Source organism: Caretta caretta, chromosome 4 (genome assembly GCF_965140235.1).
Source record: "Caretta caretta isolate rCarCar2 chromosome 4, rCarCar1.hap1, whole genome shotgun sequence".
In the NCBI taxonomy this organism is placed as follows: Eukaryota; Metazoa; Chordata; order Testudines; family Cheloniidae; genus Caretta; species Caretta caretta.
In genome coordinates, this window is record NC_134209.1 from 109665215 (window position 1) to 109691135 (window position 25921).

Genomic DNA, 25921 nt, shown 5'->3' on the forward strand with positions numbered 1-25921 from the left:
GAAAAATCTGTCCCAAATTAAATTACTCTATACTCTCTTTTTTTCTCCTCAAGTTTGCCTTAGCGTGAAAGCCTGTCTTGGAGACACTTATAGCCCAATTCTCAGGCCTGGTCAAGCTGAGCTCAGCACAAGATCCAGGAGAGGCAAAGGTGGATTTACACCACAGAACTGCTTGAAATTACGCCCAGCTCTCCACAGGCACCATTCTGCGAGCTGGGGATCATTGGCCCACAGAGGCACTATGGACATACTCTCTGTATCCAGTCCCCTACCCCACAATGCTGGAGCTAGTGAATGGGGGGCACAGAGCTGGTTATATGGTCTTAACCCCTTGGGAACTGTCCCACACTGAGTCAGACTGTTATCATCTCAACAGACTCTGTTTCGTAAAATGCCTACCAATAACCTATTTATAGAAACAGAGAAACACAAGACCCCTTCTTTTCTTTTTTTGTAATCACATACTGATGCTTATTGAACTTCAAGCATATGGAATCTTAGAACACAGACGTGCATAATAATGCAATGGAAAAAAGGCTGTGGAATGTGTGCTCATACTTTTCCTTCACCCATCCTCCCCTGCCCCAGTACCATATATGATTGGGAAACTGCATTTCATTGCACAGTGGCACAATTATCATTTCCAGCATTAAAAATGTATAAATAACTTCTTATGCAACAAAGTTCCTGAAACAAGCCAATGGTCGTTTTACAGTCAGTATGCTCTAAACACCACGGCACAAGTATAGTGAACTTGTTACAACCTGTATGTGGGAAGTCTCAGAGACATTTTTGGAAGAAGATGCCAAGGTTTCCATGCCCAGAGGTCAGGGGAATGAAAGAAGCAAAAGCACATAGAGATTTGCAACACCTAAGGGAGGAAAAAATTGTCTGAAGGAACTCGAGCCCTCAAACAACTTCTGACATTGTGAGAGAAAGAAACCAAATACAAACTGTTGGGAATGTGGCTGGTGTTGTGGTAGATAAATATTGCCTTCTAGAGAGGAATAATGTTCAAGTAGTTACGGCACTACCCTTGGATCTGGAAGATCTAAATTCAATCCCCTGTTCTGACAGATGCTTCCTGAATAGCCTTAGGCAAAGCACTTAGTTTCTCCGTACCTCAGTTCCTCATCAGTAAAATGGAGATAATAGTTCTTCCTTCTCTAACAGGGGCATTTATGAGGATAGCTACACTATAGACTGTGAGATGTTCAGATACTATATTAATCATAGGCCTGTTTAACCTGTCTCAGGACATGTACTGGTCTTGATAAGCCAGCAGCACCAAAACTCTAATACTTAGCAATGGAAAATGTCAGTGGTTAAATCAGCAGCAAGTTTGTAAGCACTTTTTGTAACCTCAGTTCCACTACTCTGCATTTCTCATTTACATTTCTCAATTCTCAACAATAAGAGTAAGAGAACACCAAATTTATGATGAATGTAGGCAACTTGGCTCTGAGATGAGGGTCATTGTAGCAATATGGAAACACACTGTGATATTTCAGATACTAACTATCTGGATAGTGCTTATTTGTAAGGGTCAAAATCTTAGGCCCAGAATTTCTCCATGTTACCACCAGGCCATCCACTGATTCTGAATGTTGTTGACCCTTCTCTCTCAGTCGCATAACGCCTATATAGCCACCCAACACAATGACCTCCCCATATACCATACATCTGCCAGAGAGCTGGGGAGGGAGGACTTCAGGAGGAGCAGGGCTTCCCCAGTGTCCTAGTGGGAGCAGGTTTCTCTGCAGCTGACAACTACGAATGCTGAATGAGCCACATAGCTTAACACATTCTCCTTGGCGCTAAGCCAGGAAACGAAGACGGAATTGGGCTGAAGATTTCCGCCATGTAGCAATCAGGGGTTGTTGACGGAAGGTTACACAACACAATTCCTTCCCCCCTCCCCCCCAAAATCATAGGCGATTAAATCCTGGCCCCATTGAAGCCCATGCAAAACTCCCACTGACTACCTGCACAGCTGCTCTGCCTGTACCTCCCCTCAGACAGAACTACTGCAGGGATACTCTATGTGCAGGGCACTATGTAGGGGTCCTTTCAATGTGTGAATTGCACCATCAAATCCCCTTGCCATACAATAGCTGGAAAACTGGCATTACCGCAGTCAGATACACTATAGCAGCGGTTCTCGAACTGTGGGTCAGGACCCCAAAGTGGGTTGCGACCCCCCTTGAATGGGGTCGCCAGGGCTGGCTTAGACTTGCTGGGACCCGGGGCTGAAGCCCAAGCCCCACTGCCCAGGGCAAAAGCCAAAGCCTGAGGGCTTCAGTCCTGAGTGGCTGGGCTCAGGTTGCAGGCCCCCTGTTTGGGGCTGAAGCCCTTGAGCTTCTGCTTTGGCCCCCCTACCCAAAGCAGTGAGGTTCAGGCTTTGGTCCTCCCCCCACCCGGGGCAGTGGGGCTCGGGAGGGCTCAGGCTTCGGTCCCCCCTCTGGGGGTCGTGAAGTAACTTTTGTTGTCAGAAGGGGGTCGTGAAATGCACCTCTCATGCACCTCTCATGCACACTTTCAGACTTGCCAGGATTTCACCCAGGAACCCCAACAACCTGTTCTAATCTATTCTCCTTCTGCAAGAGCCCTACAAAGGTTATGGAAGCTGAGTAAAGTCAGAGAAAGGGTTATAAGGTGCAGAGAGTTCCCTGAGAAAAAGTGGGGACTCATGCATGAATCCCCCACTCTTTCCTTTGAACAGCTCCCAAGCACAGAGTAGCCTCAGGAAAAGCTGGCCCAGCATGGATCCTGTTTACTCTGTGGCAACTGGTTACTGAACCCTGGCAGTCACATTACATAGCGCCATGTTTGGAGTCTATACTCTAAAACCCAGGGTCACTCTGTTAAGAATTGTAGGCCTAAAAAATTTAACTACAAGTCCACATTGTTCTTAGTTTGTTTTTCTTTTCTGTGTTTTTTTTTTAACAAATGCCTCAGAATTTTGCCCCTCCCACCCCCCACCAAAAATCAGTAGCAACATCTTGCAATTTATGAGCAATCCTGCAAGAATAAACCAGTATGTGCTCATGATTTAGGAAGAAAAGGAATAGGGCCAGTTTCAGCTGTGGGTTACTCTGAAGCGAATATGGAGTAACTTTACTGAAGCCAACAGAGTTTTGCTGGTTTTACACTGATGTAACCAATAGCGCAGTCAGACTCACAGGTTAAATCCCCGTAGGGTTATAAGAAACAATAGTATATAAAACAAATTGCTTTAAAAATTATTCCAACAAATACCTTGCTTAAGTTCTTTTAACAGAGAGATGCTTAGGGATACTGCTGTCTTGGTGTCTAATGTCAAAATTAAATTACATAATAATCTTCAATCATGAGGCTAAACCTACAACAAATACTTTGAAGTTCATTGGGTCTTTGCCATCCTTTTTATAGCTAAATAATGTAGCCTTCACCAACTCTCACCCAGACTCTCTGTGCAGCCTAACAGAGAGCTAAGCGTTGATTACCCGAAACCAGTGTATGTCAGCCTATAATCCCACTCAAGTCAGATCACCTACAACTCACAACACAGTGTGCTGTACTTAATTTGATGCAACATTACGTGTGTAATGTGCATGTCACGTACCATAGCACATTTAGGACACAGGGTTCCTACAAAGCCATTTGCCAGAGTAACCGCTTAGGCAATCTATAAGATTAAAAAGTCAATAAACCTGTCAAAAGGATAAAATTTCTGTGCACCAAAAATGACTAAAATAACAGGAATAAGTGTCTGCAATGTTTTCATAGCCATGTTGGTCCTGGGATCTTAGATAAACAGGGTAGCTGAGGTAATATCTTTTATCGGACCAAGTTTTGCTGGTGGCAGAGACAAGCTTTCGAGGTCAGCTCACCCGAGGAAGAGCTCTGTGTTACTTGAAAGCTTGTCCCTTCCACCAATAGAACCTGGTCCAATAAAAGATATTACCTCACCGACCATGTCTCTCAGAAATAAGTGTTCCATTTTTAAAATACACACAATAAATGTAGTTGCTCCCCATCTGTGTCCACTGTGGGGCAGATCCAGCAGCAGTGAACCAACAGCAATTTTGCCATTAACTTCAGTGTGAGTAGGATCAGGCCCTATGCTGGAGTTACTATCCACTGGTTCTTCACAAGCATGGATTCAGTGGCCCCTTAGAGTATGTCTACACAGTAATTAAACACCTGCAGTTGGCCTATGTCAGATGACTCAGCTCTAGCTGTAGGGCTGTAAAATTGCAGCGTAAATGTTCAGATTTGGGCTGGAGCCCAAGCTCTGAGACCCTGTGAAGGTCCCAGAGTTATACTTTTGTAAAGCTGGTGTAACAGAGTGGAGAAACAGACTCGTCTTGTCTAGATGCGATAAATCGATCCCCGAATGTGCTCCCGTCGACTCCGGAACTCCAGCTCACAAGAGGCAGAAGCAGAGTTGACGGGGGAGCAGCAGTGGTCAACTCGCCGCCATCCTCACAGCCAGGTAAGTCAACCATAGCCCTGGTCTACACTAGGACTTTAGGTCGAATTTAGCAGCATTAAATCGATGTAAACCTGCACCCGTCCACACGACAAAGCCCTTTATTTCGACTTAAAGGGCTCTTAAAATCGATTTCCTTACTCCACCCCTGACAAGTGGATTAGCGCTTAAATCGGCCTTGCCGGCTTGAATTTGGGGTACTGTGGACACAATTCGACGGTATTGGCCTCCGGGAGCTATCCCAGAGTGCTCCATTGTGACCGCTCTGGACAGCACTCTCAACTCAGATGCACTGGCCAGGTAGACAGGAAAATGCCCGCGAACTTTTGAATCTCATTTCCTGTTTGGCCAGCATGGCAAGCTGCAGGTGACCATGCAGAGCTCATCAGCAGAGGTGACCATGATGGAGTCCCAGAATCGCAAAAGAGCTCCAGCATGGACCGAACGGGAGGTACGGGATCTGATCGCTGTATGGGGAGAGGAATCCGTGCTATCAGAACTCCATTCCAGTTTTCGAAATGCCAAAACCTTTGTCAAAATCTCCCAGGGCATGAAGGACAGAGGCCATAACAGGGACCCAAAGCAGTGCCGCATGAAACTGAAGGAGCTGAGGCAAGCCTACCAGAAAACCAGAGAGGCGAACGGCCGCTCCGGGTCAGAGACCCAAACATGCCGCTTCTATGATGAGCTGCATGCCATTTTAGGGGGTTCAGCCACCACTACCCAAGCCGTGTTGTTTGACTCCTTCAATGGAGATGGAGGCAATACTGAAGCAGGTTTTGGGGACGAAGAAGATGATGATGATGATGAGGTTGTAGATAGCTCACAGCAAGCAAGCGGAGAAACCGGTTTTCCCGACAGCCAGGAACTGTTTCTCACCCTGGACCTGGAGCCAGTACCCCCCGAACCCACCCAAGACTGCCTCCTGGACCCAGCAGGCGGAGAAAGGACCTCTGGTGAATGTAACTTTTAAAATACTATACATGGTTTAAAAGCAAGCATGTGAAAGGATTACTTTGCCCTGGCATTCGCGGCTCTCCTGGATGTACTCCCAAAGCCTTTGCAAAAGGTTTCTGGGGAGGGCAGCCTTATTGCGTCCTTCATGGTAGGACACTTTACCACTCCAGGCCAGTAACACGTACTCGGGAATAATTGTACAACAAAGCATTGCAGTGTATGTTTGCTGGCGTTCAAACAACATCCGTTCTTTATCTCTCTGTGTTATCCTCAGGAGAGTGAGATATCATTCATGGTCACCTGGTTGAAATAGAGTGCTTTTCTTCAGGGGACCCTCAGAGGAGCCCGTTCCTGCTGGGCTGTTTGCCTGTGGCTAAACAGAAATGTTCCCCGCTGTTAGCCACAGGGAGGGTGGAGGGTTGAGGGGGTAGCCACGCGGTGGGGAGAGGCAAAATGTGACCTTGTAACGAAAGCACACGTGCTATGTATGTAATGTTAACAGCAAGGTTTACCCTGAAAGAGTGTAGCCACTGTTTTATAAAATGTGTCTTTTTAAATACCGCTGTCCCTTTTTTTTTCTCCACCAGCTGCATGTGTTTCAAGGATCACAGGATCTTCTCCTTCCCAGAGGCTAGTGAAGCTTAGAAAGAAAAAAAAACGCACTCGCGATGAAATGTTCTCCGAGCTCATGCTGTCCTCCCACACTGACAGAGAACTGATGAATGCGTGGAGGCAAATAATGTCAGAGTGCAGGAAAGCACAAAATGACCGGGAGGAGAGGTGGCGGGCTGAAGAGAGTAAGTGGCGGGCTGAAGACAGGGCTGAAGCTCAAAGGTGGCGGCAGCGTGATGAGAGGAGGCAGGATTCAATGCTGAGGCTTCTGGAGGACCAAACCAGTATGCTCCAGTGTATGGTTGAGCTGCAGCAAAGGCAGCTGGAGCACAGACTGCCACTACAGCCCCTGAGTAACCAACCACCCTCCTCCCCAAGTTCCATAGCCTCCACACCCAGACGCCCAAGAACGCGGTGGGGGGGGCCACCGGCCAACCAGCCACTCCGCCACAGAGGATTGCCCAAAAAAAGAAGGCTGTCATTCAATAAATTTTAAAGTTGTAAACTTTTAAAGTGCTGTGTGGCATTTTCCTTCCCTCCTCCAACACCCCTCCTGGGCTACCTTGGTAGTCATCCCCCTATTTGTGTGATGAATGAATAAAGAATGCATGAATGTGAAGCAACAATGACTTTATTGGCTCTGCAAGCAATGATTAAAGGGAGGAGGGGAGGGTGGTTAGCTTACAGGGAAGTAGAGTGAACCAAGGGGCGGGGGGGTTTCATCAAGGAGAAACAAACAGAACTTTCACACCGTAGTCTGGCCAGTCATGAAACTGGTTTTCAAAGCTTCTCTGATGCGTACCGCGCCCTCCTGTGCTCTTCTCACCGCCCTGGTGTCTGGCTGCGCGTAAACAGCAGCCAGGCGATTTGCCTCAACCTCCCACCCCGCCATAAACGACTCCCCCTTACTCTCACAGATATTGTGGAGCACACAGCAAGCAGTAATAACAGTGGGAATATTGGTTTCGCTGAGGTCTAAGCGAGTCAGTAAACTGCCCCAGCGCGCCTTTAAACGTCCAAATGCACATTCTACCACCATTCTGCACTTGCTCAGCCTGTAGTTGAACAGCTCCTGACTACTGTCCAGGCTGCCTGTGTACGGCTTCATGAGCCAGGGCATTAAGGGGTAGGCTGGGTCCCCAAGGATAACTATAGGCATTTCAACATCCCCAACAGTTATTTTCTGGTCTGGGAATAAAGTCCCTTCCTGCAGCTTTTGAAACAGACCAGAGTTCCTGAAGATGCGAGCGTCATGTACCTTTCCCGGCCATCCCACGTTGATGTTGGTGAAACGTCCCTTGTGATCCACCAGAGCTTGCAGCACTATCGAAAAGTACCCCTTGCGGTTTATGTACTCGGCGGCTTGGTGCTCCGGTGCCAAGATAGGGATATGGGTTCCGTCTATGGCCCCACCACAGTTAGGGAATCCCATTACAGCAAAGCCATCCACTATGACCTGCACATTTCCCAGGGCCACTACACTTGATATCAGCAGATCTTTGATTGCATGGGCTACTTGCATCACTGCAGCCCCCACAGTAGATTTGCCCACTCCAAATTGATTCCCAACTGACCGGTAGCTGTCTGGCGTTGCAAGCTTCCACAGGGCTATCGCCACTCGCTTCTCAACTGTGAGGGCTGCTCTCATCTTGGTATTCATGCGCCTCAGGGCAGGGGAAAGCAAGTCACAAAGTTCCATGAAAGTGCCCTTACGCATGCGAAAGTTTCGCAGCCACTGGGAATCGTCCCAGACCTGCAACACTATGCGGTCCCACCAGTCTGTGCTTGTTTCCCGAGCCCAGAATCGGCGTTCCACAGCACGAACCTGCCCCATTAGCACCATGATGCATGTATTGGCAGGGCCCATGCTTTCAGAGAAATCTGTGTCCATGTCCTGATCACTCACGTGACCGCGCTGACGTCGCCTCCTCGCCCGGTATCGCTTTGCCAGGTTCTGGTGCTGCATATACTGCTGGATAATGCGTGTGGTGTTTAATGTGCTCCTAATTGCCAAAGTGAGCTGAGCGGCCTCCATGCTTGCCTTGGTATGGCGTCCGCACAGAAAAAAGGCGTGGAACTATTGTCTGCCGTTGCTCTGATGGAGGGAGGGGCGACTGACGACACGGCTTACAGGGTTGGCTTCAGGGAGCTAAAATCAACAAAGGGGGTGGCTTTACATCAAGGAGTATTTCAGGCAGGACTTCACGGAGGGTTCCAATAAGAAATGGTGCACCTAAGTTATTGTTCTTATTGGAACAAGGAGGTTAGTCTGGCCTCTGATTGATACATGGCTAGATTCACCTCGCTGCACCTTCTCTGTGAGTGACTGCAGTGTGACCTAGAGGAATGAGTCCCCTAGACGGGGGAGGAGGCAAATGAGTACAAAACAAATCTGGTCTATTTCTTGTTTTGATCCACTCCATCTGTCTTTTACATCTTTGGCTGGCAGCAGATGGTGCACAAGGACTGCATGCCATCCACATCTCATGGCTGCTCAGCAGAAGATGGTACAGTACGACTGCTATCCATCCTCATCTCTTGCCTGCCCGGCAGAAGATGATGCAATAGGACTGCTAGCAATCCGTATCGCCTGCCTGCTCACCATAAGACAGTTCAATAGGACTGACTGCAGGACTAAAGAGAATGACCTGGTCAAGTCACTCCAAATTTAGTCCCTGCACCCATGTCTGCCCAGGCGCTCCCAGCCGACGTGGCCAGGAGCACCTCAGACATGACGAGGACGGCTACCAGTCGTACTTTACCGTCTGCTGCCAGAAGGCAATGGGTTGCTGCTACTATGTAGCAATGCCATACCGCGTCTGCCAGCACCCAGGAGACATACGGTGACGGTTACCTGAGCGGGCTCCATGCTTGCTGTGGTATGGCGTCTGCACAGGTAACTCAGGAAAAAAGGCGCGAAACGATTGTCTGCCCTTGCTTTCACGGAGGGAGGGAGGGAAGGGAGCCCTGACGATATGTACCCAGAACCACCCGCGACAATGTTTTAGCCCCATCAGACATTAGGATCTCAACCCAGAATTCCAATGGGCAATGGAGACTGCGGGAACTGTGGGATAGCTATCCACAGTGCAACGCTCCGGAAGTCGACTCTAGCCTCGGTACTGTGGAAGCACTCCGCCGAGTTAATGCACTTAATGCACTTAGAGCATTTTCTGTGGGGACACACACACTCGAATATATAAAACCGATTTCTAAAAAACTGACTTCTATAAATTCGACCTTATTCCGTAATGTAGGCATACCCTAAGATACACCGACTTCAGCTACACTATTCGCGTATCTGAAGTTGCATATCTTAGGTCAACACACACTCCCTCCCCCCCCAGCGTAGACCAGGGCTAATATAGAAATCCCCCTTGTTGGCTACAACACTTTTGGAGTTAGGAAATTGTCATCTATAATATTTAGAAATTCCAAGGATGTTTTAAGACTCGTAGCATGAGATCTCCAGCTTGTGTCACTCCAATTGCAGTCATCCATGATCATGGAACTTCTTTCCTATACATTATAGATAGGTGCATAAGAAGGCGGTCATCCTGTTCCCTAGCGATTGGTGGGTTTGCAGCAGACACCAACTAATACCCCATCTTATGCTTTGTCTGTTAGGACACTGATTCTTAAGGATTCAAGATATTTTTTCTTCCCTGACCCGCCTTCAGTTCTCCCTTCCACTCCAAAATATCTGCAGCCAACATGGAGCATACCTACCAGACCCTCAGGCAATCAAAGGTCAGCCTGTACAGTTGCTCTGACCGTGGCTCCCCCACATAGAAGTACTGCAGGGATTCTGCTGTGTGGAAGGCATTGTGTGGGGGTCCTCTCAAAAGAGTGAACTGCACCCATTATGAGTCAAATCTTCTTCCTGTAGAGCAGGGGTTCTCAGCCTTTGCCTTTCTGAGCCTTTCTGAGTCATCTAGTCCAACTGTTTTTCTGCACATAAAAGCCAGGACCAGTAAGCAGGGCAACCCTGCAACACTAAATTGCTCAGGCTTTGGCTTCAGCCCTGTGTGGTGGGGCTTCAGCTTTCTGCCCTGGGCCCCAATGAGTCTAATGCCAGCCCTGCTTGGTAAATCCCCGAAACCTGCTTGCGGACCCCCAGGGGGTTTCAGACCCCTGGTTGAGAATTGCTCCTGCAGAGTAGCTAGAAAACTAACATTATCCCAGACAGACACATCAGAGGAACAATTGAGACACCACCTAGCAGGCACACCTTCAGTCTCTGCAGAATGAAGACTTTGAGGGTGCACATCTCTGCCTTCTTCAAAGATGCCCATCAGAATCCTGCTTGAATCAGTTGTAACATTTCTGTCCACAATAAAAGTGAATGATTCTATCTAATGTTTTTCATTAAAGGATTAACAGCCCTGATAAACACAAGCATGCCTTTCTATTGCCTATGGTGTTAGAATTACAGTTTGTTATGGTTTGTGGGTTTCCTTAACTTGTTCTCTTTCTAAGAATGGCAAACTGATTAGGGAGAAAAATAAGAACTGAAGTTAACCTTTTCCCAAAGCTGAACTATTATGCGGCTTTTATTTGTGCATGTTTCTGCTTTTCCTGGTTCTGCAGGAACCACTGGAAATCTCACAGAAATGCCTGTTCTCATAAGATGTCCAGCCTAGATTTTCAGACTGAAAAAATTTGGAGGGTTTGAATAAACAGCCAAACTTCAGTTCTTATCAGAAATGAACCTTCAAACATGCTGCTTCACTAACCCCTAGAGAGTGGTGAGAAGGATTTTTCGTCACTACATTGCCAAGTGGAATTTCTGACTGCCAATCAGATTGTTGGATACCTGACTATATCTGCAAAAAGAAAAGGAGGACTTGCATCCACTGAATGCATCTGATGAAGTGTGCTATAGCTCAAATAAATTTGTTAGTCTCTAAGGTGCCACAAGTCCTCCTTTTCTTTTTGCTGACTATATCGTTCACTGATCACTTAAAATAAACACAACTCTGCTCTGAAGAACACATTTCTGGATAAGTTGGTCTCCGATGTATTGTATTGCACAAATTGTGCCTGATGCTTCTCTCACACTTGTGTAAATCAAGAATATCATAGAACTTAATGGCTTTACAGAAGTCTAAAATTTGTTTCTGTAAAAGTATAATTGTGCCCAATTTATCCTACCTCTAAGCCATCCTTAATATATCATTAGATCAATGACAGTAAAGTGACCAAATTTCCATTTACTACACAAAACATCCATCAGGTAAAATGAATGCATCTACATGAAGCCAATGATTCTGATATATCAAAGAAAAATCATTCTAATGGGGTACAAAATCAGTGTCTCCTAAACTGAAAACAAATGAGGAGCTTTACCACTACATTTATTTTCTATGAAAATCTTGCCAGTTACGAAGCAGTAGGAGACCAATATCCTGTAACAATGCTCTATTAGCTTGTCATTATCTGTTTCTCATTCAGTTATATCCAAAGTGGATTTAAATGTTCAAAAATGGTGACAGATTAGAAACCGCAACCGCTAAAGTACTCTGTTTACCCATGGAGAACAGCAGTACAGGTTTCCCCACCTTCACTTCAGTCCACCATACCTCTCCATCCATAAAATCCCAACTAGGGGAGGGAGGGAACCATATTTAAAAAGGGGGGGGGGGGTAGAAATTCTGCATTTCTGATGTAAATAATTTTCAGCAATAAAGGTGAGGAAGTATCACATTTGTGTGGAACATAAGCCACCTCGGGACCAAAACGAATGATCCATCAAAATGAGGGAATCTGGGCACGGTACCAACATATAAGTCTACACTGTGTCCTAGAGGGAATATCTCTAGAAATTACAAAGCCCACTCAGTACCCAATCACTCTGTTGAGACTGCCAACAAGGTTACAACATGTGATGATGAATTGTGTTTTGTAGAACCCTGCCCATTAGAAATCAGACTGATATGTACATCATCAACCGGAGGTGACTTTTAGTCTAGCAGCTTGGGAGTCACATTGTACTCTCCCATGGTTAACTTGCCGTCTGAGGACAAAGAGTTTAAGAAACTACAATAGTGCCACCTTGTAGAATTTTCAGCTAATGGTCCCCTCAGAGTGGGACCATAGATGAATTACGTGATGCAGCCTCCAAATCCTACAGAGTTCAGCGATTTGCATGGAATGGGGAGTTCTAGGCCCTTTGACCCTGTCCCTCCGTAAAGATGCTCTTGGCTCTGCTGCCCACATCTGTGCAAAAAACCGCTCTTAAGGCATGATCAAATGCAGAACAGAACATAATATGGCGCAGGGCAGGACTGTGCGTGCAGACATTTGCATGATTCTGAGTCAGGTCCCTAAGGCAGTTTGCCACATACAGTAACTGCTCCCTGATACTGTCTTCCATTTACCCCTATACTTCATCCAGAGCAGCTAAGCCCTACCGTCATGGTGCTGCAACAGAAGTGATTCTATAAGTTCCTAGAGAGTGATGGAACCATACCACAATGGGTCATTGCTTCCATCTTGGGCAGGACATTTCAGAAGAAGGGAAGTGTGGCTACAAAATCTTAATACAGAATCATGGCATTATTTGGAATTATGTAGAGTTCATTACTTGGGAGAGTAGGATACAGAGCCTTTTATCCTCTAAATCTCTGGTTTAAATCCAGGCAGAATACAAGGGCACCCTTTCTTACCCACAGGAAGGTATGCCCACTGGTCTGGATTTGAGTCAATGCTCCAAAGGCAAAAGGCTCTGCATCCCATTACCAAAATATTTTACTCCAGAATAGGAACAACATTCTTTCACAAGTGATCAAGCCTACATTCTGGTTCAGTATGATTATAAAAAAAAAGTGTTCAGCTAATAAAATCTGGTCCATTCAGAACACTGCTGCCGAGATACTTTCTCACTCTCTGTTGTTATGACTATGTTACCCTCTCCCTTCAACACCCTCTGCTGGCTGTCTCATTTCCATGCACTAAGTTCAAGCTTTCTATCACCACTTTCAAAGCCCTTCACAATTCTGCTGCTGTCTCTTACCACATTGCCCCTTCTTCACCCTGTCAATTATACTAGTCTTTCTTATTTGTTTCTCCCACAGCCATCTTCCTGCCTTCTTCTGTCCGGGCTGCCCCAATGTGTGGGACATGCTCCCTGAACTTATCTGTAAGGCCACTGCCCTCTCCTCCTTCAGATTCCACCTTTGGACTTGCTTCTTCCCTGATGCCCACAAGCAACTGGCCAATTAATTATGGATAAGGCAAGAGGTAATGAGGTATATATAGTCGACATGTATTTGTTCATTTATGTGATTTTTTTTAAAAATACTTAATTTACTGCCCAGCAACAGCCTTACATTCAATTTTTTTAATTATCCTACATAAAGAAGAGTGACGTGGTTTCAGGAATGGTTGGGTAGCAGGATTACCACCTTTCTAATTGCTGGCAACTGGACCCCCAAGACCCCGCCCCTAGTCCCCCTCTTCCCCAGGCCCCTCCACCCCACCTCTTCACCCAAAGCCCCATCCCTTCCCTCAAGGCCCTGCCCCCATTGTTCACTCCTCTCCCCCCACCATCACTCACTAGATCATCTCAAGGAGCCTGCCTGGAGGTAGGAGGTGGCCTTGGCTGAGCAGGGGCTGGCACAAGTTAACAGAATCATAGAAGATTAGGGTTGGAAGAGACCTCAGGAAGTCATCTAGTCCAACCTCTGCTCAAAGCAGGACCAATCCCCAGCTAAATCATCCCAGCCCAGGCTTTGTCAAGCTGGGCCTTAAAAACCTCTAAGGATGGAGATTCCACCACCTCCATAGGTAACCCATTCCAGTGCTTTACCACCTTCCTAGTGAAATAGTGTTTCCTAATATCCAACCTAGACCTCCCCCACTGCAACTTGAGACCATTGCTCCTTGTTCTGTCATCTGCCACCACTGAGAACATCCGAGCTCCACCCTCTTTGGAACTCCCCTTCAGGTAGTTGAATGCTGCTATCAAATCCCCCCTCACTCTTCTCTTCTGCACACTAAACAAGCCCAGTTCCCTCAGCCTCTCCTCATAAGTCATGTGCCCCATCCCCTCGATAATTTTCACTGCCCTCCGCTGGACTCTCTCCAATTTGTCCACATCCTTTCTGTAGTGGGGAGCCCAAAACTGGATGCAATACTCTAGCTGTGGCCTCACCAGTGCCGAATAGAGGGGAATAATCACTTCTCTCGATTTGCTCATACTAATGCAGCCCAATATGTCGTTGGCCTTCTTGGCAACAAGGGCACACTGCTGACTTATATCCAGCTTCTCATCCACTGTAATACCTAGGTCCTTTTCTGCAGAACTGCTGCTTAGCCAGCCAGTCAGTCCCCAGCCTTTAGCGGTGCATGGGATTCTTCCATCCTAAGTGCAGGACTCTGCACTTGTCCTTGTTGAACCTCATCAGATTTTTTTTGGCCCAATCCTCCAGTTTGTCTAGGTCACTCTGGACCCTATCCCTACCCCCCAGCGTATCTACCTCTCCTCCCAGCTTAGTGTCATCCGCAAACTTGCTGAGGGTGCAATCTATCCCATCATCCAGATCATTAATAAAGAGGTTGAACAAAACCAGCCCCTGAACCGACCCCTGGGGCACTCTGCTTGATACCGGCTGCCAACTAGACATCGAGCCATTGATCACTACCGGTTGAGCCCGACAATCTTGCCAGCTTTCTATCCACCTTATAGTCCATTCATCCAGTCCATACTTTTTTAACTTGCTGGCAAGAATACTGTGGGAGACAGTGTCAAAAGCTTTGCTAAAGTCAAGATATATCATGTCCACTGCTTTCCCCTATCCACAGAACCAGTTATCCCATCATAGAAGGCAATCAGGTTGGTCAGGCAGGACTTGTCCTTGGTGAATCCATGTTGACTGTTCCTGATCACCTTCCTCTCCTCCAAGTGCTTCAAAATGGTTTCCTTGAGGACCTGCTCCATGACTTTTCGAGGGACTGAGGTGAGGCTGACCAGTCTGCAGTTCCCCGGGTTCTCCTTCTTTCCTTTTTTAAAGAAGGGCACTATATTTGCCTTTTTCCAATGACGCAGCACCTTCCCCACCCCGCGGTAACCAGACTTTTGGTTCAGGTGTCATTTAGCGTCGCCAGGTCCCCTTTTCAACCGGACTTTCCAGTCAAAAACCAAGCACCTGGCATCCCTAAATAACACCTGGACACAGAAGCCAAAAACTGGACTGTCTGGGTAAAATCGAGACAGCTGACAACCCTATTTGATCGTGCTTGTGAACTCATAACCATATATTTTTTGTTGTAATTCAAGACTGGTTTTTCAACCTAATTTGGGCAGGAGCCCTGTCTTAATGTGAATTCCATCTACATCAACCATAGTCTTTTCCAGATTCATCCACAGAGATGAAAGTGGTTGTGAACCTTGTATCTTATAATGTTTTAATCAAAATAGATCAGATGTCTCTATCTAATTATTACAACATTTTGGAGAGAGCCTGAGGGGTGTGGGTAATGAAAAGTAACACTGAGAATAAGTAATAAAATTTACTGTAGCTGCAACCACTGTATTAAGAAGTTATATTTGACCCAATGGAGAGATTTAATTTCCCCAACGTAGCCAAATTCTGCCTTAGTTTTTCACAAAGGTGAGATCATAACTTCTAAACTTTTATTCAGTAAGACTGGACTGGTAAATAAGTATAGTAAATCCAGTGTGAGTTCAAGACCTGCTCTGTGGGGGGTTCGTATACAACAAGGTTTTAACACCTCAGCTCTGTCACCAAGCTAATTTGGACTGTTGTCTCTCTTTCTGAATAACAAGCACAAATAGAAAAAATATGCAGAACATTTTTTGTCCATCCTAGGAGCAACTGAAAGGAAGCTGACCTTGCCAACACAATCTAAATCTGGAAAACTGCTGTTTGATTCCTCAGAGCAAATGTTGCAGGCACTGAAAGGAGTCCTCTGGGACAAGATATCTAATGGACTGGAGCAAGAGACTGTTGAGTCACTCAGTCCACAGAAGTTAGACTTCTAATACTTGTTTCTTCTATAAGAGAACAAAATAGAGATGAGGCAATTCCAAATTAAAACAATAATGATCCTAGACAATGCTGTGCTCCCAATCTGGGTACCCTGCTGTCTCAATACACAGATCTCTCTCTCACCTTGATAAGCATACACAACTTTCAATAATGTTAATGGGAGTTACATGCACGCATCACAGACAGAATAAATGGACCCTGTAAAGGAGAACAAACGGAGATAAGGCAATTCCAAATTAAAACAATAATGATCATAGACTCTGGCATCCAAAATTTATGGACAAAGTTGAAACTGTAAACCCAAATCTTTATATTTCCCCCTCTCTCTTATTTCAAACAGCTCCAGAGTCTGATCAAGCAAGTGGAAATAGTACTTTGCTTTTCACTCTGTTGTTGCAGAAGAAATTGTACTGGAGGTGATCAAAGTTGCTTATTAACCATGATCCTAACAAAACCACAACCCACACATATATAACAGATTCTTTCTACTCAGTGCCAAGTCCTAAAACAGGGGTCTCAAACACACAGCCCGCAGGGTTATTATCTGCGGCCCTCCTGCTCCCCGTGGCCCCCCCAGCATTTACCTAGAGCGGCTCTGGCCCGGCGCGCACCGGGGGCAGGGCAGGCTCCCTCCCTGCCTGCCTGCCTGCCCCACCCCCGCGCCGCTCTGGGAAGCAGCCGGGACCTGTGGGAGGGGGGCCACAGGGGTCTGTGTGTTGCCCTGGCCGCTCCTGCAGGTACCTCACCCGAAGCTCCCACTGGCCGCGGTTCTTTATTCCCGGCCAATGGGAGCTTCAGGGAAAGTACCTGGAAGCGCGGCCAGGGCAACACACAGACCCCTGTGCCCCGCCCCAGGTCCCAGCCGCTTCCTGGAGTGGTGAGGGGGCGGGGCAGGCAGGCAGGGAGCCTGCCCTGCCCCCGGTGAGCGCCGGGCCGGACCCGCCTCCCAAACCCCTCCTGCAGCCAAACCCCCTGCCCTGAGCCCCTTGCTGCACCCAACACCAGTCCTGCACCCCGACCCCCTGCCCTAAGCCCCCTGCTGTACCCCGCACCCTAACCCCCTGACCTGAGCCGCCTGCCACACCCTGACCCCCCTGCACCCCAACCCCCTGCCCTGAGCCCCCATCGCACCCCCCACACCTCCTACACCCCAACCCCCTGTTCTGAGCCTCGTGCTACACCCTGCACCCCTCCTGCATCCCAACCCCCTGCCCTGAGCTGCCTGCCACACCCTGCCCCCCTGCCCCACCCTGTAACCCGACCCCCTGTCCCACTCCAGGAAGCGGCTGGGACCTGGGGCGGGGCACAGGGGTCTGTGTGTTGCCCTGGCCGCGCTTCCAGGTACTTTCCCTGAAGCTCCCTGGGGGCAGGAGGGGGCAGAGTTGGGGTGGGGATTTCAGGGAAGGGGTTGGAATGGGGGCAGGGAAGGGGTGGGAAGAGGTGGGGCAGGCACGGGGCCTCACAGAAGGGTGGAGTGGGGGCGGGGCCAGGGTAGTGCGGGGTGGGGTGGGGTGGTCTGGTCAGTGGTTCGGCCCACGGGCCAACGTACTAGTCCTCATGTGGCCCTCATGGTCATTTGCATTTGAGACCCCTGTCCTAAAACATCTACTACCCATCCTGTACTGAAATTCATCTTAGATCTTATCGAGAGGCCCATTTTTAATTTGACAGTATTTTCTCTCTTAAGTGCTTGTGATTTAAGTCCTATTTGGCTGTGTCATAAATATAAAGGGAAGGGTAAACCCCTTTGAAATCCCTCCTGGCCAGGGGAAAGCTCCTCTCACCTGTAAAGGGTTAAGAAGCTAAAGGTAACCTCGCTGGCACCTGACCAAAATGACCAATGAGGAGACAAGATATTTTCAAAAGCTGGGAGGAGGGAGAGAAACAAAGGGTCTGTGTCTGTCTGTATGCAGGGTCTTTGCCAGGGATAGACCAGGAATGGAGTCTTAGAACTTTTAGTAAGTAATCTAGCTAGGTATGTGTTAGATTATGATTTCTTTAAATGGCTGAGAAAAGCATTGTGCTGAATAGAATAACTATTTCTGTCTGTGTATCTTTTTTGTAACTTAAAGTTTTGCCTAGAGGGGTTCTCTATGTTTTTGAATCTAATTACCCTGTAAGATATCTACCATCCTGATTTTACAGGGGGGATTTCTTTATTTCTATTTACTTCTATTTTTTTATTAAAAGTCTTCTTGTAAAAAACTGAATGCTTTTTCATTGTTCTCAGATCCAAGGGTTCGGGTCTGTGGTCACCTATGCAAATTGGTGAGGCTTTTTATCCAACATTTCCCAGGAAAGGGGGGGTGCAAGTTTTGGGAGGATTGTTCATTGTTCTTAAGATCCAAGGGTCTGGGTCTGTAGTCACCTTGGCAAATTGGTGAGGCTTTTTACCAAACCTTGTCCAGGAAGTGGGGTGCAAGGTTTTGGGAAGTATTCTGGGGGGAAGGACGCGTCCAAACAGCTCTTCCCCAGTAACCAGTATTAGTTTGGTGGTGGTAGCGGCCAGTCCAAGGACAACGGGTGGAATATTTTGTACCTTGGGGAAGTTTTGACCTAAGCTGGTAAAGATAAGCTTAGGAGGTTTTTCATGCAGGTCCCCACATCTGTACCCTAGAGTTCAGAGTGGGGGAGGAACCTTGACAGGCTGTTAGTTTACTTAGCTGCCTTTTTATCTTGGGGGAATTTAATTAAAGCTGTGTCCAATCCAGCTCTGAGCCAGGCACCACGAGTTTGGTGTTATACCCTGACTTGCTCCAGAGCAGGTAGCTGTAAGTACATAAATCAATCCGATAAGCTGTACACATGCAAAGAGTCCCTGTGAGGTGCGTCAGTGGGGCTACTCTCGTGAGTAAGGCATAAAGAATTTGGCCCAATGTGAGCTCTGCCTCCAATATTAATAACTACAACTTATATTTCAATGGTACTGCTGCTTTGCCCACTAAACATTACTGGTCAGCTGCAGAAACCAAATGCCCAGTTTTACTCACCTTACTCATGTGAGAATGTAGCTTTAGCAGATTACTCACTTGAATCAGAAGAGCAGAATTGGATGCCTATTTTTAGCACTCCAGCCTTCTCAGAGGGAACACAAGCTACTCATATAATGTAGAATTAGAGAAGGTCCAGGGCAGTTTATGGGTGAAATCCTAGCCCCACTGACATCAATAGAAAAACTCCCACTGACTTCAACGGGGCCAGGATTTCAGCCCATATCACTAGCTTATTGTAAACTAAGCCCTGATCCTGCAAAGATTTACATGTGCCTAACTTCACACAGTAAAACTGAGAGAATGTAAAGTTCAGCCCATGTGTTAAGTCTTTGCAAAACTGAGGCCTTACTTTGTAAAAAGAGTTTCAAGAACTCAGACTGTAATGAAAAGATCCAAAGATCAGAAAAGCTACCTCATTTTCAAACACACAGTATTAACTTCTCTTGTGCATTTACATCATGCCCTATAAATCAGCTTCTAATATCTCATGGAGCGAAGCAAGCTCTGAGAATTGCTTTTTTACTTACTTTTGTTTGATCAGCAGCTCTGAATACATAACAGATACTTTGCTGATTTACTGCTCCATCCTTTATCAGACAAGCAAAGTAGCTTGGATCGTGGCTATTGTGAATCAGTTTGTGGACAGACTGTGGCTTATACTCAAACAGGCTGGAACAAATCAAAGGATCCCACTGTTGGCTTTTCCCTGTGTCTAGTCCACATCGCAGGCTTGCTGGTGAAACATAAAGCCGGATTTGGCTGGTGCTAGGATCTTCCATGGAAGACGGCATACTGAGCCGCCGAATCTCTGCCACAATCCAAGGCAGCACTGGCATGGTGGTTAGAGAATGCACTGGCAGAGAACCAACAAGCTGGAGACTAAAATCCACTGAGATATCAGTGGGTGCTTGAAGTTTTTTAACTTTGAATGATAGGGGCTCCATTTTATAATCATCAAGGGAGCCAGGAATAATCCACCAGTTTCAGTTCCCAGGAATGAAGATTCCTTTCATTGCACAGTAGTGGAATTCTGAAAGGAAAGAAATATTTATACAGTTAGAGTAACAGTCATTGAGAATTTTCTATTTAAAAATTATCAGCAATAATGGAAATATTCATAGGGCATTTCTACACTGCAATGTAAACCCAGAGTTCAAACTCAGGTTCAAGCCTAATCCTCCTTCCATCTACATACAAATCACGCTAACCCAGGGCTTCGACCCCATGGTACTCGAGGGTTTGAGCGGTTTCAGAGTAACAGCCGTGTTAGTCTGTCTTCGCAAGAAGAAAAGGAGTACTTGTGGCACCTTAGAGACTAACCAATTTATTTGAGCATGAGCTTTCGTGAGCTATAGCTCACTTCATCGGATGCATACCGTGGAAACTGCAGAAGACATTATATACACACAGAGACCATGAAACAATACCCCCTCCCACCCCACTGTCCTGCTGGTAATAGCTTATCTAAAGTGATCATCAAGTTGGGCCATTTCCAGCACAAATCCAGGTTTTCTCACCCTCCGCCCCCCCCACACACAAACTCACTCTCCTGAGCCTGAGTCAAGCTGGGACCCAGTGTTCAAGCCCTACTTGTTGTGTGGTTGCTGGAGAATATTTGCTTCAACAAAAACACAAACCCAGGAACCTATCCTTGCAACAAAGCCCGATGCCAACTGTGTCCACATATTTATTCAAGTGACACCATCATAGGACCTAATCACATTAGCTGCGCCATCAGGGGCTCATTCACCTGCACATCTACCAATATGATATATGCCATCATGTGCCAACAATGCCCCTCTGCCATGTACATTGGCCAAACCACACAGTCTCTACGCAAAAGAATAAATGGACACAAATCTGACATCAGGAATCATAACATTCAAAAACCGGTAGGAGAACACTTCAGCCTCTCTGGCCAATCAGTAAGAGATTTAAGGGTGGCAATTTTGCAACAGAAAAGCTTCAAAAACAGACTCCAACGAGAAACTGCTGAGCTTGAATTAATATGCAAACTAGATACCATTAACTAGGGTTTGAATAGAGACTGGGAGTGGCTGGGTCATTACACATATTTGAATCTATTTCCCTAAGTTAAGTATCCTCACACCTTCTTGTCAATTGTCTAAATGGGCCATCTTGATTATCACTACAAAAGATTTTCTCCTGTTGATAACAGCTCATCTTAATTAATTAGCCTCTTACAGTTTGTATGTCAACTTCCACCTTCTCTGTATGTGTCTATATATCTTCTTACTATAGGTTCCATTCTATGCATCCGATGAAGTGGGCTGAAGCCCACGAAAGCTTATGCTTTAATAAATTTGTTAGTCTCTAAGGTGCCACAAGTACTCCTGTTCTTTTTGCAGATACACACTAACATGGCTGCTACTCTGAAGTCTACCACTCTCAGACTTATTAGCTAGCCAGTTTTTAACCCATTTAATGTGTGCTGTGATAATTCTGTATCCTTCTGATTTCTAAATGCAAGTGCTGTGTGATATCAACTCAAATACTTCAGAGAAATCTAACTATGTAATGAACAACACTATTACCTTTTTCAATCAAACTTACAATCTCATCAAAAAATTATAACAGGTTAGTTTGACAAGATCTATTTTCGATAAAACCATGTTATTTATATAATCCTTTAATTATTATTTAATCTAGAGAACATAAGAACGGCCATACTGGGTCACACCAACGGTCAATCTAGCCCAGTATCCTGTCTTCTGACAATGGCCAGTGCCAGACACTTTAAAGGGAATGAACAGAAAGACGCAATTTTTGAGTGGTCCATCCCCTGTCGTCTACTCCCAGTTTCTGGAATTCAGAGGCTAGGAACTCCCAGAGCATGAGGTTGCGTCCCTGACTATCAGGCTAATAGCCATTGATAGACCAATCCTCCATTAACTTATCTAATTCTTTTTTGAACAGTTATACTTTTGGCCTTCAAAACATCCCCCAGCAACAAGCTCCACAAATGGATTGTGTTGTGTGAAGAAGTACTTTATGTTTATTTTAAACTTGCTGCCTATGAATTTCATTGGTGATCCCTGGTTCTTGTGTTATGTGATACAGTAAATAACACCTGCCTATTCACTTTCTCCATACCATTCATTTTATAGATCTCTGTCATATCACCCTTAGTCATCTATTTTCTAAACTAAACAGTCCCAGACTTTTTGTATGCCAACATTTTAATGGCTGACTTAGAACAATACTTCCTCAGCTCTCGTCCCCTAATGCCCCTACTCTATTTGCGCTACATTGGTGACATCTTCATCATCTGGACCCATGGAAAAGAAGCCCTTGAGGAATTCCACCATGATTTCAACAATTTCCATCCCACCATCAACCTCAGCCTGGATCAATCCACACAAGAGATCCACTTCCTGAGCACTACGGTGCTAATAAGCGATGGTCACATAAACACCATCCTATACCGGAAACCTACTGACCACTATACTTACCTACATGCCTCCAGCTTTCATCCAGACCACACCACACGATCCATTGTCTACAGCCAAGCTCTATGATACAACCACATTTGCTCCAACCCCTCAGACAGAGACAAACACCTACAAGATCTCTATCAAGCATTCTTACAACTACAATACCCACCTGCTGAAGTGAAGAAACAGATTGACAGAGCCAGAAGAGTACCCAGAAGTCACCTACTACAGGACAGGCCCAACAAAGAAAATAACAGAACGCCACTAGTCATCACCTTCAGCCCCCAACTAAGACCTCTCCAAAGCATCATCAAGGATCTACAACCTGTCCTGAAGGATGACACATCACTCTCACAGATCTTGGGAGACAGGCTAGTCCTTGCTTACAGACAGCCCCACAACCTGAAGCAAATACTCACCAGCAACACACATCACACACCAAAAACACTAACCCAGGAACCTATCCTTGCAACAAAGCCCGTTGCCAACTGTGTCCACATATCTATTCAGGGGACGCCATCATAGGGCCTAATCACATCAGCCACACTATCAGAGGCTCGTTCACCCACACACCTACCAATGTGATATATGCCATCATGTGCCAGCAACGCCCCTCTGCCATGTACACTGGCCAAACTGGACAGTCTCTACGTAAAAGAATAAATGGACACAAATCAGACGTCAAGAATTATAACATTCAAAAACCAGTCAGAGAACACTTCAATCTCTCTGGTCACTCGATTATAGACCTAAAAGTTGCAATATTACAACAACAAAACTTCAAAAACAGACTCCAACAAGAGACTGCTGAATTGGAATTAATTTGCAAACTGGACACCATTAAATTAGGCTTGAATAAAGACTGGGAATGGATGTGTCATTACACAAAGTAAAACTATTTCCCCATGTTTATTTCCCCCCCTACTGTTCCTCACATGTTCTTGTCAACTGCTGGAAATGGCCCACCTTAATTATCACTACAAAAGGTTTTTTTTCTCTCCTGCTAGTAATAGCTCACCTTACCTGATCACTCTTGTTACAGTGTGTATGGTAACAGTCATTGTTTCATGTTCTCTGTGTATTTAAAATCTCCCCACTGTATTTTCCACTGAATGCATCCGATGAAGTGAGCTGTAGCTCATGAAAGCTTATGCTCCAATAAATTAGTTAGTCTCTAAGGTGCCACAAGTACTCCTTTTCTTTTTGCAGATACAGACTTTTTAAGCTCTCCTCATATGAAAGCTGTTCCGTACCACTATTCATTTCTGCAGCCCTTCTCTGTATGTTTTCCAATTCTAATGTAACTTTTTTGAGATGGGGGGGACCAGAACTGCACACAATATAGCAAGTATGGGTGCACCATGAATTTATAGTGGCTCTATGATATTTATCCCTTTCCTAATCGTTCCTGACATTGTTAGCGTTTTTGACTGCCATATTGAACAGATGTTTTCAAAGAACTAGCCAGGATGACTCCAAGATCTCTTTTTTGAGTGATAACAGCAAATTTTGACCCATCATTTTGTATGTAGAGTTGGGATTATATTTTTCCAATGTGCATTACTTTGCATTTATCAACACTGAATTTAATCTGTCATTTTGTTGCCCAGTTACCCAATTTTGTGAAATCCCTTTGTAACTCTTTGTAGTCAGCTTTGGACTTTAACTATCTTGAGTAATTTAGGTTTCAGAGTAACAGCCGTGTTAGTCTGTATCCGCAAAAAGAAAAGGAGTACTTGTGGCACCTTAGAGACCAACAAATTTATTTGAGCATAAGCTTTCATGAGCTACATCAGTCCATCCATAAATGGTGACTTATTACTATTTAAGTTATCAATTTGTTCCAAAACCTCCTCTACTGACTCCTCAGTTTAGGACATTTCCTCAAATTTGTCAACTAAAAAGAATGACTCAGGTTTGAGACTCTCCTTCACATCCTCTGCAGTGAAGATTTATCTAGTCCTGCGTCAGCCATTTTCTTTTTTTTTTTTTTTGGCTAAGGGTTAATGTCAGGCTGACAGGCCTATAATTACCCAGGTTATCCCGTTTTTAAATATTGACACAACATTAGCTTAGTTCCAGTCTTCTGGAACTTCCCCAGTGTTCCAGGACTTATTAAAAAGAAATGTTAATGATCCAGATAGAAACTTGACCAGCTCTTTTAAAACTCTTTATTATGAATTTTCTTTTTCAAGAGACAGCTATAACAACACGGTAAACAATCATCTTTATTGTAAGTTTATTTTAGCAAATCTGTTATACTAAATCACGTACTCATTTCTTTATTATGGCTACAGTAAATTTGTTTGTCTTTCTTCATTTATAGAGTTGGCCAAAAAAAGGGGGAAAAAATTTGCAAAAATTTTCATGAAAAATTAGTCTGTGTTACCATCAAAAATTTTCAAAATTTGAAAAGTTTATATCAGCTGTGTGGGTATTGCAAAAATGAGATTTATTTTTTAACGGGTTGGAGGGCGGGAATATAATATTATTAGAAATGTTACATTGCATATAAAACACAAAATTTTCAAAAACGTTTAAAAAAAACGGACCACTTTCCAAAAGAACGAAAAGGGAAAACATGGTTCTGTAACTACTTTGCAGGGAGGAAAAAAACAAGATTTAAAGATGGATACAGATGCTGGGCCTTTTTATAGCCTTCTCTTCTGGAACTTTTGGATCCAACTGTGGATGAATGCCCTTTTATGGCTTTATTATTAATGATTCCAGGGCTGGTGAGCTTAGCAAGAGAATCCTACAGTGCAAAGACAGTCCATGAGCCAGAACTCTGAATTTGCTAACAATCTAGATGCATGAAGAATTTAAAAAGGCCCCAACAGATGTAAATACTATAAGAAATATGAAATATATATTTGTAGGCCTCATTTCAATTATATTAAACATCTTCCATGTACAGCTCATTTCATATACAGAAAGCAAAGGGAACAGTCCAGAAATTTCTTTGTTTATAAACACACTGTCACAGAAGTTGACCTCAGCTTAACAAAGCACTTCTATATTTGTCTAACCAACAAAATGCTCTGTAACGTCATTACCACTGTGCTCTTGCAAAGGCTTCTGTCAGGGATGCAAACTCCCAATAGGGAAATGAAGCTCTCTCTTCTCTGTTTGAGACGCAATTGTGAAACTTTTTTTGTTAACAGTGAAAATGGAAAACAATTCAGCAACTCTCCAGGTGGTTTTGATTCGTTCAGGGCTCAGCAGGCACACAGCGCAAAGACCATGAAAATCGAGCTCACTGATTATAACTTTGTTGTTACTTAAGGGCGAGCATAATGGTCTCAGTATAACAAGGCTAAGCAAAGTCTGTTCTCAGTTGAAATCAATATGGTTAATACATGCAGCAGGACTGAAATTCAAAACTTTGCTTTCCATTTTCAATTTTTTTGGGTGAAC

At 45.2% G+C, this 25921-nt stretch overlaps 1 protein-coding gene across 6 annotated transcripts in view; it reads right to left on the reverse strand.

Annotated features, from left to right (window-relative positions):
- TBC1D1 (TBC1 domain family member 1) overlaps positions 1-25921 on the reverse strand; it is a 213165-nt gene that overhangs the window by 174419 nt on the left and 12825 nt on the right. For all 6 annotated transcript variants that reach the window (XM_075127974.1, XM_048848603.2, XM_048848601.2 and 3 more), the window contains exon 2: positions 19577-20079. In XM_075127974.1, coding sequence (XP_074984075.1) covers positions 19577-19993 — 417 coding nt within the window. In that variant the 5' untranslated portion in view covers positions 19994-20079. The remainder of the gene's footprint in view (positions 1-19576; positions 20080-25921) is intronic.